The sequence below is a fragment of the Parasteatoda tepidariorum genome, chromosome 5 (assembly GCF_043381705.1).
Source record: "Parasteatoda tepidariorum isolate YZ-2023 chromosome 5, CAS_Ptep_4.0, whole genome shotgun sequence".
Classification (NCBI taxonomy): domain Eukaryota; kingdom Metazoa; phylum Arthropoda; class Arachnida; order Araneae; family Theridiidae; genus Parasteatoda; species Parasteatoda tepidariorum.
In genome coordinates, this window is record NC_092208.1 from 92,055,565 (window position 1) to 92,072,501 (window position 16,937).

General features: G+C 32.2%; 1 protein-coding gene across 6 annotated transcripts in view; it reads right to left on the reverse strand.

The window, feature by feature from the left end:
* Window positions 1-16,937, reverse strand: part of LOC107440719 (discs large 1) — a 242,056-nt gene that overhangs the window by 138,386 nt on the left and 86,733 nt on the right. For all 6 annotated transcript variants that reach the window (XM_043044039.2, XM_043044038.2, XM_071180793.1 and 3 more), the window contains one exon: window positions 907-942. In XM_043044039.2, the coding sequence (XP_042899973.1) occupies window positions 907-942 (36 nt within the window). The remainder of the gene's footprint in view (window positions 1-906; window positions 943-16,937) is intronic.

Genomic DNA, 16,937 nt, shown 5'->3' on the forward strand with positions numbered 1-16,937 from the left:
TATATATATATATTTACATATGAGGCCTGTAACACGGTCGCCACTTATGATGATCGAACTTCTTTCTATGTACGGGTCTCCCGTTGGACTTTAGAATATCTCTACCAATATTTGAATATCTTAGGTAGGTCCATCTAATCCAAAAAGTTTGAAGTTTTTCTTAAAGCAGGCCTGGAAGTCCAAAATATAAAAATGAAGGACAAAATTGCCTCTAAAATAAAAGACAATTTAGGGATGCTGATTTTCTAAAGTTAGCAATTTGTGATACCAACACAGATTCGCAGATATATAACGGGTAATAGTTTTAGTAGTCCCTGCACTTAGTGAAAAAAAAGTTACGCATTTTTTTTTCAAACAAAAAAAAAAAACAAAAAAAAAGAGGGAAAATAGTCTAAACATGGCAAATTGTTAAGTAGTAGCAAAATACGAGGATTCTCTTGTGAAAAACAGTGGAGTAATGATATATAGATGAAAGCTTTTTATATATTTCTCCCACATCGAATGCTTTTATGCCATCACATCAAAGGTAATTGTCTCTAAATACTGGAATATCGTACTTGACGCGCTAGGAAAACTTTGTAGTTCATTTCGTTATTTATAACATAATGGACATAATAACATAAATGACATATAACATCATTTTGGAATTTGAAATTTTTTCAATTCTTTTCCTAGATAAATAATATTTATTCTTCCTGTTTATTGAAGGACGCTTTTTTTTTTTAAGGAATTTAAGGACAACTTTGAGCCCCGTTGAGAACACTTTAAAATAAAAAGAAAAAAGAAAAGTAAGATTAAAATGCTTGGGCATATTAAAAGTAGAGCTAAAGACATTGAATCAATAAAATGGATAAATGACAAGTTAATCAGTCAATGAAACAAACAAAAAAAAAAAACGATTCATACCTGTTCATTGTCACCTGTCTGCCAACTGTCGTTACTCTAGAATCAAAATAAATAATAATTAGATTCAACATTAAATAGAAACACAGAAAAAGAACATTAAAATAGATTGTTCGAAAGGCACAGATTTCTGGGCTTAGAAATATGTTGCGACAGAAAGAAAAAGGGAGATTATTTTTAAATATATTTTCGCGCAATGAAAATATCCATAATTTTAATAAACGGAAGAAAAAAAAGAGAAAAAGTCTGGAAAGGAAAGAAAAAAAATGAAAAATATATATTAACGAAATAGACTGAGGGGTGAGAATGAAAGAAAGATTATTAAATCAGCCAATCCATCAGAATCAATCCTATTCATTTATACATTTTTTGATGTTAAGGTAAAGAAACCGATCGAATTTCCCATAGTTTCGGCAAAAAATCATTTCTCCTTTACCGAATTGTTCAAAATGAGTCGGAAATTGAAGCAGACACTCGGTTCCATTTAGATGGGTTTTCAATTTTTTATTAAACCAAAATATTTTGATTCATTACGGTTTTCTGAAATAGAGAAAGAACGCTATTCATAAATCGCAAACATTCTGAATGTATTACGTAGATCTGAATTCTGACACCAGTGTTTGTTTTTTTTGTTTTTTTGTTTTTTTTCCCAACTCCATAGTGAGTAAATCGCAAGAATAAAATTGAACACTATCAGCATACTAATCGCATACTCTGGCGTTCGATAATTCCGAAAAGAACGTTTGGACTGAGAGTATGTTGGTATGATGAACTATTAGTGGGCATGACTCAAAATGCCCTGTCATGAGGAGGGAAAAAGATCAAAATGCTAATAATAGTTCTAAAACAGTTAAAGGGAGGGCCGTTTAAATATGAACACCCCATACACACTTGACAGAAATAAAATAAGCGAATCAAAAACCTTCTTCCGTGTTTACGTAAGAAAATCGCAACCCTTCCATGGTTTTTGATTTAACTGTAGTTATCTCATTTTGGCAGTCAATAAATTCAAATAAAAGATGAAACTTAGAATCAAATTAAGTTTATATTTTAATTCATTACTAAAATTTAGAGTGGATTTTCTTTTTATAGGAATCTTTGAGGTTCAAAATTCTTGACCCCTGAAACTCTGCGAAAAAAATATTTATTATACCAGGCGGAGATATTGGAAAAATGCAGAAGTTGGTAGCTAGGCAATGCTTAAAAGAATGCTACAACTTGGGAGAAAACGATTCATGGCAAATTCTGTTTCCCCTCCATCGTTATTGTAATGTTTAGAGAAAAGAGAGTTCATATAAACCAATGGTTCCTGAACTTTTTTGTCTCGTAGCCATATTTTTCGGTTTTGGATAGACCCCCTATTTACCTGATTCTTTGTAAATTCATCAACTTCAAATGTATTTTTGACAGCTGTAAAACTTTTGAATTTCTAACTGTAAGTGAAGTGGAGTGCGAAAAACTTTTATACATTTATTAATAAAATTCAAGCTAATTTAACCCCGGAAAAATACTTTTTGTTACAAAATAAAACCTTACACGCCGAGAAAATAAAAACGTAAGCGGGCGGAGTTGCAGGCAACTGCTAGTTTATAATAATTCAGTTTCATATATCAGAAAATAATCCTAATAACTTAAATTTTAATAAAATTTTTACTTCATAACTACTTTTATCAATTATATAGAATTTAGATAGGTATATGTCTTTATATTATAAGGTAGTATAATGTAAGTAAATAGGTCCTATCAGTGTATGTTGATTATTCCATTCATGCAATGCCAAAATTAAAGTCACGACCTGCTTATATAAGATCCACTATTGTTGACCCCCATTTTCATTTCATGGACCCCCAATTTTTTTTTTTCACTTGGCACGGACCCCTTGCAGGATGTCATCGACCCCTGGGGTTCGATATAGACCCCTTTGGAAATCACTGATATAAACCATCAAGTTCGAAAGAGGTATTAAGTCAGGATGAGTGGTAGGTCATTACAAGTAGCGAAACTGTAGTTTTTAAACGAAGTAGTGTAGTGAGTAGTGCGATACGAAAAAACTGTAGTTTGTAGCGATTCTTAGCAACTACTTTTTAACGTTAGTTCAATAAAGAAACAAAGCAAAATATTTTTCGAAACTGATGGATGCAAATCCAGTGAGAATTCCTCTCTCACCGAGCGTTAATAAGATGTCTGATGCTCTGAAAATCGGTCGAATTGTTCCTGGGAAAACGAATTTTAATGATCGGACTTTTTTAAAATTCGATTCACGGGAAATATAATGTACGCTTCTGAGTCTGAAGTCATAACGTGTGCATTAATTAATTAGCATATTTGTGATCACGCTCTCAAACCATTAAGATTGAGTCCTAGAACGTGAAGATCCGATCATTAGATCAAAAGTTATTCAGGGTGGTCCGCTTTTTATTTTTCGCACTGTGCTTTACTTCTTGGAGGATATAAAAAAGCATAGATTTCATAAATCACAATTATTTGATAATTTCACGGCATTTCTTAAATCACTGTCGAGAAAAGTATAGAGGTAGAAAGCTAAAAAGAACACTGCTTTAGAATTAAAAATAAAGCTTCATATCTACTCTTATTGAACTAAGGCAATTTTCAATTCGAAATCATTTTGAATTTGGAGGAAAATTAAGTTCTCCAGTTAAGTTGCTCTTCTAAAAGTAGGGAAGTAGTGACTGCATTTCGAAATAGTTTGTAATCGCTGCATTCAAAAAATAAAAAAAATAGTTGTAGTTAACTACAAAGAAAATGTAGTTTTATCCGACCACTAGTTAGGATCACTTCATGAATTCCTTTGCCATGATATATTGATTTCTTTTCTTCATTTGAAACTTTACGGTTAACAACCGGAACTTACTTTTGTCGAAACATTAAATTACCAACAGAGGTAAAACAGAATTTGCTATTCCATCCGCAGTTTTAACGTTTATATCATTGACATCAATTGTCATGAACATTTAGTAGATAAGGTTTCAGAAGAAATCAATAATACACTAGAGAGACCAAAAGATAGTGAACTAAGTTTCTTCGACACTAAATGATATTACAATTGAAGGAAAGAAACATGTCAGAAGATGGTAGAGATGAGGCACGAAGAACAAAAAACGGTTGGGATTCTTCTTTTCTTAAGCGGAATTCCCGAATCGAAAGAAAGAAAACAATCGCATCGTAATTTTCCAATCCTGTTCTCAACACAATAAAAAAAATTTCGTCTTACGAAGTAGGAATAAAAATACAGAAGAAATTGTACATATGTTACCGTAAATAGCCGAAATCTGTAACAAGTTAAAATTTTTGCGCGATTTTTAGGATGGTGGAACAAAAACTGTTCCTAGCACACACGCTGTTCAAATTTCAGAATTTTAGCACAAACCTGGGGAGATTGTGGCAAAAAAAAAAACAAAAAAAAAATTTGAAAATTGTTAACAAGATATCAATTTATATACTATTCATAATTAATAAAATTTTTTGAACTGTGATTTGTAATTAAATTACCTACCAATAAAGAATATCACAAACTAATTTAAGAAAAAACTTAGCTAAGTTTTCAAAAGAATCACGATATTGGATTTTAAAATTACGTGAATACGAATCGCGATGTATGAGTTTTAAATGGCGTGAACACGAATCGCAATGTACGATTTTTAAATCAGGTGAATGTGATTCACAATGAGTCACTTTTAAATCAGGCACATACGAAAATCGGTGCTTGATATATTAAAATCGCATGAATATGAATCGCGATATTTGAGGATTCCGGCGTTGTTTCAAGTATTAAAACGATAAAAATACGACAAATCGAAATAAAAATAAATAAAGAAATAAAAATCGCGGAAGAGTCATATGTATGAACTCGTCCCGTTAACGCGATTTAGCAAAGGCGGAAAATAAGCATAAAATAAAAAATGTAAGATTGCATGAGAATTTTATAAGCACAAAGAAACAATAATTATCACAAAATGCTTTATTTTTCCGTAAACAAGAAAGCAAATAATAAGACATCTTTAGAATCAACTTTATTAACTGTCTCATAAAAAAAAAATTCTCATTTTATTCAGAGAATAATCAGCATATGAAAAAAATGAACGCACTCAAATTTAATTACTGAAAGTTAAGAATGAAAACAAGAAAAAGTTTAAGATGACAATTAAGAAGAAAAGAATGTTTTTAAAAGAGGAAATGGAAAAGTGGCACACGAAAAACACTTACTTTTTGAGGGGTTTTAAGTTATGCATCCTAATTGCAATTTTTTCTTTCTTTCTTTCGTTTCCCCCCCCCCCATTTATTTCGTTAGCTTAATAAGTTTAACCACTAGTGTTTCACATTAAACATCTCAGATCTTAGGTTCCCAACAATGACGCTACCGTCCCCTAGAGGGCGTTGGTGAATTCTAGAGAGTCGGTAAGAATTTGCATAAGAAATTTTAAAAATTGAGAACACTTTGAAATTATTATTATATTTTTTTAAAATTTTCTAGCGAAACTTCAGTAATAATGTCTAACACTGCATTTATAACACCGTAGAAAAATAGTTATCAGTGTAGCAATTTATTAAATGAAAGAGTATTAGCCTACTTTACCATGAAGGAAAAAAAAGAAAAGACTCTCTTACTTTGCTTGATATATATCAGGATTGCCATTCAAATCTGGAGAAAAAAAATTCCCCGTGTTTTCCCAGTAGATATTATACTCAATATGTTAAGCGGAAACAATTACTGTGCTCTTGTGTGAGCCATTTTTTAAAAGACAAAAATAAGAAATAAAATTCCCTGCATTTTCCCTGTTATTTTAAGTAATTTTTAAATTCCCTGTATTTTCCAGGTTTTCCCTGTGGAGTGGCAACCCTGAACCGACGGATGAAGTTTTATAACAAAGAAACCGACATAAAAAGATTAACAGAAGCTTTTTATGTTACGCACATATATATAANATACATATATTATCTATATATACATATACATATCACATTATATATATGTGCGTAACATAAAAAGCTTCTGTTAATCTTTTTATGTCGGTTTCTTTGTTATAAAACTTCATCCTTTTCTTTTATTAATCTAATCGAAATGCTTTCTCACACTTTTCAAGATTTTCCCTAACATATAGCCGAGGAGCGCAACTTTTCGTGTATACTTTCATGACTGCTCTGTCTAATAATTAATAAATAAATTTTGTACCCTCCTTCCCGGCCTAAGAACTGTTTTAATTCTTCCACTCGGCATATACTATATATATATCCCACACAAAACCATTTTAATACTAGAGAAACTCAGGTGACTTTTTTTTTTTTCGTTTTTGAAATATAAATTAACATCTTTAATTTTGGCCCTTTTTCTAAATTTTAAAGTTTAACAAGACTTGTCTTCATCATAAATCATTAAGGGACAGCTTGTTTTGAAATTGTATATCTTAAAATCAGCAAGAAAAACTGCAGTGTCCACTTTAAGTGAAAGAATCACGTGAAATACCCAATAAACATCAATTTCACAAAACAGCTAGTCAATTCTATATTTTAATCAAAGTCACATCTTTTTTAATTGTAGAAAAAATATCTAAAATTCATTTTTCAATAAAATCAAAGCTTTCCACGTATATCTTTCTCAAAAAACTTCTCGTAGTTATCTTCTAAAATGACCACTTCATTCAATTTGAAACGTGTATGTACTGGATATGGCAGAACACTGATAGATAAGAGGTTACCGCATTACAGTAAGAAATCACTCAATGCTGAATATATTGCATCTCACGGGCTTTCAAACAACTACATAAATAAAATAATATTTAGTTGATTACTTGAATTTCATAGCAATAGATTGAATCAATACAAAGAGTTTCATGAAAATTCATAATAACGATACATTGGAAAATAGAAACATTCAGTAAATGAACGACATGATTCAAGTTAAAAATGATTCAAAAAATTATTTTATCAATAATTATAGTGTATAATTTTTTATTAATTTTTCAAAAAACTAATAAAAAAGAAATGAAAGAAAATTCTTTTCCCCTTAAGGATCGGGGGCGAGGGAAAATGTTTTGGATACAGGGCCTGATTATCGCTTAGGCCCAATAGGCACGGGCCTAGGGCCCGAACTTTCTGGGGGCCTCAAAAATTAGCAAAAAGTCCACAATATTACTTTTAAAAAAATACTGAAAGAAACAGTTTATCTCAAAAAAGGCATTTTTTATTTCAAATTTTCTTTATATTGTGATAAACCAAACTCGCGTAAACATTGCACTAATCAAATTCAAAAGTACAGCTGAATTTGAATTGGTGCAGTTTTTACTCCAACAGCTTAAGCTTAAGCAAATGCAACGAGAATGCATATTTGCAAAGTCTCTTATAAATGATGAGTGTCAACAAGAACTAAAAGTTTATTCTTAACAAATATGTAAAGCTGTAGATGGAAGGCTAAGATCTTTAAAATAATTCAGCTAATCAGTGACTTTCAGCAAAAATCACAGACTTTAATTGTTTGTGGTCACTAAACTATTTTTATTTTCATACAACATTGTTTTGTTGTTTTATATTTTGTTTTAATATTTAGATGCGTAAACTTTATCTTAGAAAAATAATCTTCAATTGTCTGCTTTCAAAATTTTTTAGAATGTTTCTCTTGAATCATGCAGTTTAATAAATTCTTTTTATTGTTAGGACTACTCTTCAAAAATTTACTTTCAAAATATTTTATTGAGGGCCCGGAAAATTTTGTGGCTCTTGGGCCTGAATTTGTCTTGATCGGTCCCTGCTTGGAAAATGAGAGAACTAAAAAAGCTATGTATGTATTTTAAATGATAGATTTAAAAAAAAAAAATCTTGTAGAAAAATGCAAACGATATGCAACAATTTTTTTTTTCTCCTTCGAATTTCCAATTAAAAAAATTCGAATATAAATGACATGCATAAACATGCTTACAGATTAACAATTATGTACATAAAATAAAATTTATAAGATTATAACACTATTACTTTGTTACAAAGAGTGGGGACTGAATTGAATGTTTAGTAACAGCATTTAAACATTTGCTAGTAATATAGCTTTGAAATTTTAAAAATACTTCAATCCTTAATATTTTAAAAATGGTAGCTAGGTTGAACAGAATACATTTAAATGAAAAACACGAAACAAAGACGACTCAAACATATTAATTAGTTACTTCATAAATAAGGAAATAGTGTTGATATAGAATAGCTTTTCTATTGGATGATTATGTTATGATTTTAAATTCGACAGAAAATTTAAACAATTTATTCATTCTAAAAGGACAAAACTAAATTTGATAAATAGCAGCCTGATACTGCTGACATTTAAGGATGATTATTTTTAATTTATAAAACATTAATTTAACATANATGCATATTCGCAAAGTCTCTTATAAATGATGAGTGTCAACAAGAACTAAAAGCTTATTCTTAACAAATATGTAAAGCTGTAGATGGAAGGCTACGATCTTTAAAATAATTCAGTTAATCAGTGACTTTCAGCAAAAATCACAGACTTTAATTGTTTGTGGTCACTAAACTATTTTGACATTGTTTTGTTGTTTTATATTTTGCTTTAATATTTAGATACGTAAACTTTATCTTAGAAAAAAAATCTTCAATTGTCTGCTTTCAAAATTTTTTAGAATGTTTCTCTTGAATCATGCAGTTTAATAAATTCTTTTTATTGTTAGGACTACTCTTCAAAAATTTACTTTCAAAATATTTTATTGAGGGCCCGAAAAATTTTTTGGGTCTTGGGCCTGAATTTGTCTTGATCGGTCCCTGCTTGGAAAATGAGAGAGCTAAAAAAACTATGTATGTGTTTTAAATCATAGATTATGTATGTATTTTAAATGATAGATCAAAAAAAAAAATCTTGTAGAAAAATGCAAACGATATGTAACAAAGTTTTTTTTCTCCTTCGAATTTCCAATTAAAAAAATTCGAATATAAATGACATGCATAAACATGCTTACAGATTAAAAATAATGCACATAAAATAAAATTTATAAGATTATAACACTATTACTTTGTTACAAAGAGTGAGAATTGAATTGAATGTTTAGTGACAGCCACGGACGTAGCTATAGCTTTTACAAGGGGGGGGGGGTCGATATATATATATATATATATACTCTACTAATATTTCAGTAATCATACAGGTGTGTAAAATATTTGTTTATTCCAAGGAAAACAATGATCAAAGAGTATTGAAAAATGTTAATTGCTTAAAGTAATAACTTTAATCTTTTGCGCCTTGTTGATAACTTATTTACAATTTCGTCGGAACTTTCTCGATGATTCTTCAGGGATTCTTCAGCTTTTGTAAGGTGGAAATATGGATATTAAAAAAAACTCAAGCTAAGGGGAGGGGGTCCGGACCCCATGGACACCCCCCTTATATACGCCCGTGGTGACAGCATTTAAACATTTGCTAGTAATATAGCTTTGAAATTTTAAAAATACTTCAATCCTTAATATTTCAAAAATAGTAGCTATGTTGAAGAGAATACATTTAAATGAAAAACACGAAACAAAGACGACTGAAACATATTAATTAGTCACTTCATAAATAAGGAAATAGTTTTGATATAGAATAGCTTTTCTATGTTATGATTTTAAATTCCGACAGAAAATTTAAGCAATTTATTCATTCTAAAAGGACAAAACTAAATTTGATAAATAGTAGCCTGATACTGCTGACATCTAAGGATGATTTATTTATAAAACATTAATTTAACATAACAGGGGTCTATTTAGAAGAAATTTTGTTCCATTGGAACAGTGTTTCCCAAACTGTGGTACGCGTACCCCCAGTGGTACGTGAGCAGTTTGGCGGTGGTACGTGTTCTTATGCGAAATATCTTGCAACAAACGAAAATTTCAAAATCTTTTATTTAAAAACAAAGCTATACATGAAAATTTACAATTACGTATTTTTCTATTGACTATTTTTTGCAGAGTTAACAGTTAATAATCAGTGGTGTCAACAGCTAGTTGCGATTTTTAAAATTTGTGCAATTTTTTCTTTACTAAAAAATAAATTTTTTCATTAGTGGTACACAGCGTTACGAGCAATTTAGAAAGGGTACATAAAAGTCATAAGTTTGGGAAACGCTGCATTAGAATAACCTTCACAAATTATTTTTTCGTAAAAACGAACACTTTACAATATTTTTTTAAAACGTCAGAATTTTTTTTTTAAATAATGGAATTAATTATGCCATCAATTCATAATTTTAAACTACACCTTTTTGAAAAACAAGGTAATAGAAAGTTACTGCCCCCATTAAAATACCTTATTTTGATACATTTACAAAAACAGACCCTTGGCAGGAAAGCCGGATTCTACGCTTATTTTGGAATAAAAAAATTATGAGTTGATTTTTCTCACAATCACAAAAACAGGAACTTATTTTCATAAAATCACAAAATTATGAGCTGATTTTTGATTTCTTTTTTCCTATTTCACAAAAACGGGATCCTAATTTCATAAATTCAAAATAAATAAATAAATAAAATATGAATAGATTTTTTAATTTCACAAAAAATTGACCTTTCACTACAAATATTGTAGAATAAAAAAAGAGATTCCATAATAAACTTTAAATTTCAAAGTAAAGAATTTCTACGGTAATTTTTCCCCCTTAGACGACTACAAAAACAAAGGGGATTCTACTAAAAAAGAAAAAAAAATGAAGTTAAATAAGTTAGAGAAGAAAAAAAATGGAAGGTATTTCTTATTTTATTTCTCTGGAATACGAGCAGAGTCAACTAATCCCTACTTGTGAGCAGCCTTGTTCGGAATTGCAACTGAAAAAACAGTTTGCTTTGTGCAAACACGTCGCTTTTCGTCGACACACGTGCTCCACAACGAAATTGGCGAAAGACTTTTGTCGAACAACGGGAAAAAATGCTTTTTCACTTCTAGGAATTCCGTTTTAGAAAAATAAAGAAAAGGAAATTCTTTTGTAGAAAGACAGCGAAATAAATGAAAAAATATATTAAAAGAAACAGTTCTTTCTTTTTGGAGCTTATGCGAGCGTGTAAAAAAAAAGCTAGAAATTAATAAGTGTACTTGTATTTTTAGATTTTTTTAGAGTAAGGTTTTAGAGTAAGGTTAGAATGTGATACCATGATAAAAAGAAATATATAACTGAAACAGAAGCAATTCAATACTTACAAACAGATTTTTAAAAAATTAATCCTATTTTTAAACGATCGAGAAATTTATTGTCTTGTATGCTTGAATAAAAAACACTTTTTTGACTTCGTTAAGCCACCTTAAGTTCAACAGATGGATCGGTTTTTGTTTTATAACCATTGTTGAACAGTCGACCCAATTGTTTGGGTTTACGACTACCATTGTTCAACTCCATCTCATTTTGAACCCAATCCAGAGGACAAGGGAACTCTTGGATCAAGTATTGGGAGAAATTTGCCTTCGCGGAGGACTTTTTGATGGAACTAACCCGCATTTGCGTTACATGGCGAGGGAAACCACGAGAACCTCCCACGGTTAGCCTGACAGCAAAGGGACTCTAATACATGATCCGCCTACCACTGAGGATATTTTACGCCAGCACTGTGATTAGTGCAAACAGGGTACGGAATTCGAATCGACCAGTCATCGCTGGGATTCGAACCCAGTGCAAATCATTGGAAGGTGTGCGCTATGGTTCCGATGTCCTATTTAGCATTTTTTTTTAAAATTACTTTACTAGCTGGTACCGACCTATACGAATCTAGGTGTATTTTAAGCAGTCACCAATGATAGCTCAATTAACCACAGCCACATCGTGATTCATGTTATGGATCGCCCTTAATATATAATTTCAGAGTACTCCCTCCCCCTTCACAAATTCCATTCCTTTCCTTACTTAAACATCAAATGCATAATTAATTTTATAGACAAATTATAAAAATTGAATTAATATTTAAGTAAAGAAAACAAAAAATCTTTAGTACTTTTTTGATTTCCCGACTCTTTACACGTGTTAAGCAGAGGATGGCCGGGGAATAGAATGCTCTCCTCTCGATGAGGTGATGACCCAGGTTCGATTCCCGGAAATGGTTGGCCCATTTGAAAATTTTCCATGTCTCGTGCCTACCACAGTGCTGGCGAAAAATATTCTTAGAGGTAGATCGGACCATGAGAGGTTAGCAGAACTATTTATGTTTCGGACAGAAGCAAATGATGGTAGAATTGTGAGAAGTACAGAGAAGGAAGATCACCTCCATGTAGCGACCACTTTCAGCAGGCACGGAATTTTTTCTACAGGCTTTATGTTGAAATAAACCTGTAGAAGAAAGCATCAAAACCTACCCCAGCAACCGGCACGCCTCTTCACCCAGTAAAGAAAAAATCAAAAATGAAAATACGAAAAAACATAAAAACAAAAAAATATTAGCAAAACAAATGTTGTTGTTGACGTATGCCTGTTTAGGCCGAGGGGGTGCGATTGTTCCAGTGGCGCTATCTATGGCCAAGAATTCGATTTCTGCCACACCATACGTCACACCCGTTTATAGGGCGGACCCATTCATACATCCATTCATTCATCCACAGATAGTAATTTTGACCTGAATCAGAGAACGATCGATCTCCAATCCAGTACCCCCAGAGGTATAGATTTGTTATGGGAACATGGAGGAATTTTGCTACTCGACAGATTTAACGTGCATCAGACACTTTACTAGTCTTCGTCAGGTGTGATTCGAACCCACGAACTCTCGGACATTGGTCCAGCGCCCTACCGACCAGGCTATAACAAAACAAATAAATAGATTAAAATGTATTCAAAATATTTGTGTAAGGTTCTAATTTAGAGAGCTCTTTTCGACGATCTCTGAAAAAGATCGACAGTCTCATGTTGCTGTCAGAGTGCATTAAAGATGATGTTATCAATATTTTTATCTTCAGAGTTGAAAGTTAAAGTAGGAAGAAAAAAAAGTTATTTTAGAAAAAAACTAAGCATCTCAAACAAACAAACCTCTTCTCAGTTTTTAAAGATAGTTTATAGGATATAAAATTAAATGCAAACATAAACAAAAAACATAATTGTTCATTTATTTAAAAATAGTTCAATCATTCATAATGGGTAAATCTCTCATAATTACATCAGTAGGGATCATTTTTATGGACGCTAAATTTTATTCACGACGTCAACACACAAAGGCATTTCCGCACCCAGAAAATGACATGACATTGACTAAAATCGCCTGCGAAAAACTATATACCTTCGATAACATTTTGAAGTCAATGGAGGTAAGAACGACGTCCATTAACAACCATTTTACCGTGAAACAGAGGGTGGAGGAGAGATTTCACTGGACAACAATAAAACTTACACAGCCGAACCCCATTATGGTGGTTTCAGCAATAAGTCCATTATAAACAAGAGTTTACTATATATAATTTCTTTTGAACAAATAATTTTTTAGAAAAAAAAATAATAGTATTGTTGGATATAAACAATTAGTTTATAAATCATTAACTGTTTAAATAAAAAGTAAATCAAACATGAAAAAGGAAATTAATAAATTTAACATTCCGCGGGAAAAAAAATTTCGATAAACTACGATTCGGATTTTAAGTTCACCCCACTCCCAAGATAATCCTTGCTGAAATTGGGGGGGGGGANGGGGGGGGGGGGGGGTGTCCATTCTAGTCATAAGCGAAATGCATGAAACAGACATTTTTTGACATAACGTAAAGAAATGCCGCCATTTGCAATCGCAACTCCTACAAAAAATTTAAGTTAAAAAAAAAAAACAAAAAAAAACAATTAGGAATTGAAATGAAAGACCAGTTGTCCATTATAAGGGTAGAAATTAACGTAAGCTGTGCACAATTACGAGGAATTGTTCAACAATTACGATGAGCTATAATAATAATAACAACATTTATTACATAACGGAGGTAAGTTAACACAAGCTGCGGAAGACCGCAGGCAAACCTTTTACATCACAATCACGACTACAACTACTGTATTACAAAAAACTTAGGGGAGGCAGCCGGTAGCTGCTTTCTTCGCACTTTCGATATGGGAATGTGCGCCAAAGCGCCTTTAGCAAATTAATTCGGCACATAAGCTAAATGAGAGTTCAGAATGAACCATTCATAAAGTTCATTATAACTGCGTGTTAATCGATTCCCGGGTTCATTGTAGCGAACTTTCACTGTATAAACTTTTACATTTTCGGAAGAAGCAAATATTTGTCAAATGAAAAGGAAGGGGGGAAAAAGGTAGCATTCTAACAACAACAAAACAAAAAACTTGCAAAGAACTGTTTTACATTATCGAAAATAGAAAACGCTAGTGAAATGCAAAAACAGAATCAAGCGATCGGCAATTAAATGAAATCGATCCAAGAAAGAAGTCGTTTAGAAGGAAATTGACCATGTCTATTCCAGGTGGATTAAGATCCAGCAGTTATCCCCACCCTGTTAGTTGTTTTCCCCTCTTTTCTTCATCTTCCATCTCCTTTGGTGGATGAACTTCTAATACAACTGACGATTGTTTCCGGCACAAATGGCAGCTTCGTCTAGAATTCTAACTTTTTTATGCGGATCAGGGATACAGAATATGGTTATTTTGTGGATCCACTATCTTTAGAACTAGTCATGATATCCTAATCTTGGATTCCATAATAATAAGAATAACGGATCACTTCTCAAAAAGGTGGAACACATAGCGTTAACGGTAGCTCATTTTTAATTCCATTGATATTTATTTTATAGGCAGTAAATATTCACTACTTATGTAATATAGAGCTTCTATTTAAATCAAATTACTACTCACATAAATTTTTTCATTGAATTTCAGATCAGATTGTTTGTGGTGTGGAACCCAAATGGTGTTCCGCGAGAAGGAAAAAAAGGTTCTGAAAATAGTAAAAAAAATATATATCTGTTTGCGTCGACTTTTAAAATGAGTATGTTAGAAATTCTTACCAGTGCAAGACATTTATAATTTCATAAAAGGATGTTTTTGCTGCTTTTGAGATTTTATAGTGCTTTGATGTTAAATAGAGTTATAATTGTTAAAAAAGAAGAAAAGAAGAAGAAGAAAGGCATAGCTGGAATTGAATCTCATAAAAAGTTGCACTATTTCCAAACATAGGAAAATTTTGGCTAATTTGGAGCAAATAGGACTCCAACTTGCACATCAACCCATCATACCTTACTTCAATTCTGTTAAAAAGGATTTCAACGAACTATAGCGAACTTTCTTTCAGTATTTTCAACACTTGAGCATGTTGAACAAAGTGTAAAACACCATCCGAAACAAATGATCTGGGTTTTAGAAAATGTCACTTTAGTCTCCGTTGGTGAGAGTGAATATACGTACAAATAATACAGAGTATGATTATTTCATACATACAGTCATTTCGATTATCAATAAAAAATACACTCAATCCTTAAGATCTTGTATTGATCCCTCAGAGGGACTGCCAAGAGTTTTTTCCATCTTGATCTAAATTCCACTGCAAACAAGTTAACTCACATCGAAGATCATCTTAGACAGTTGGCTCTGGAAATTATCTGTTGCATACCTAGCGATGCAATGCAGGTTTATACCGATGGTAGTCGTACAAAAGGTATATATATATTATGACCCAACATCTAGAAAAATCAATAAAGCAACGCAATCCAGACACTTACTCTGTCTGCAGGAGCGAGTTATAGCGATTAAGGAGGGGCTTGACGCTATCTTACCCTATGACAGTGATTATGGAGAACTCTGGATTTTATCGAACAGCCGCAGTGCTCTGCAACATCTTAGTAGCTGGTCCTCTGCAAGCGATGAAACTAGTAGTATATCTATCCTGCTCAAGATGAAAAATATTTCTCAGCACCATGACGTACATCTCCAAAGGATTCCATCACATGTTAATATTGGTGGCAACGAGATAGCAGATAGATTGGCCAACGAGGGCAGTGAGGAAGATATGCCCGCCGGGTCATCACTTACTTATCAGGAACTTTACTCCAATGAAAAATATAGACAAAAATCAATCTGGCAAACTCCACCTACGCACCAATGGTACACCGCAACCTGGCACCCTTCTGGGAATCAATAGCGATCGAAGCTCCCAGACTGCCTTGGCCAGATTCTCAACTGGTCACCTAAAGTGTCTAACATTCGAAAGTGGTACAAACATTTACCCGACTTGTAAAAAATGATGTGTCCATCCAGCCTTGACGAAACATATACTTGATTGTGTCGGACTGTCCAGGGCGGACTTAACTTCCGATCCCCTTCTTGTCGTCGACTTTCTGGCTGTCAACAACTTTTTGCAGTTGATCTGACTCATGTCAGATCTAGGAGGACAAGCAACAACAAACACAACACTAAAAAATACAAGAGATTTACACTGAAAATCAAAATAATTTTGTTTGCATAGAAATTCACTGGGATTAAATGAAATTGATAACTTCTCTTTGCTTAGGTAAAATGAACTGAACGAAATACACGAATTATAATAGTTTATAAATCTATTTCCAAAAAATGAAATCAAGAATATGTGCAGTACGCAAAATAAAAAACGAACCACACTGAATAGCTTTTGATCTAATGATCGGACACTTCACACTCTAGGACTCCATCTTAATGGTTTGAGGGGGTAACTTCAAATAGACTAATGAATTGGTGCAGACGATATTTTAAGTTGCGAAATACATAAACGTACTACCACTGAATAAACATACCTTTTTTCGACGGATATAACAAATCTATCGGACATTCACCCAAAACGATAATGTGGTTGTAGACATTCTCTGAAAGTCGACATTCTCTAGATTTCGGTCATTCACGGTAACATATAACCTTAGTAGCCACTGTGGATTAAATCATAGCTGATTTGGAAAAAAAAAACATGACTTTTTCTTCTTTATCTCAATTAAATTGCATAATATAGTAAAACTGACTTGTTATGGCAACATGTCATCAAAACAATTAGGCAAAAAACAATTTACTGTAAGAGCAACAGATCGCAGATTGTCAAACCATTGTAAACAAGTCTATTTG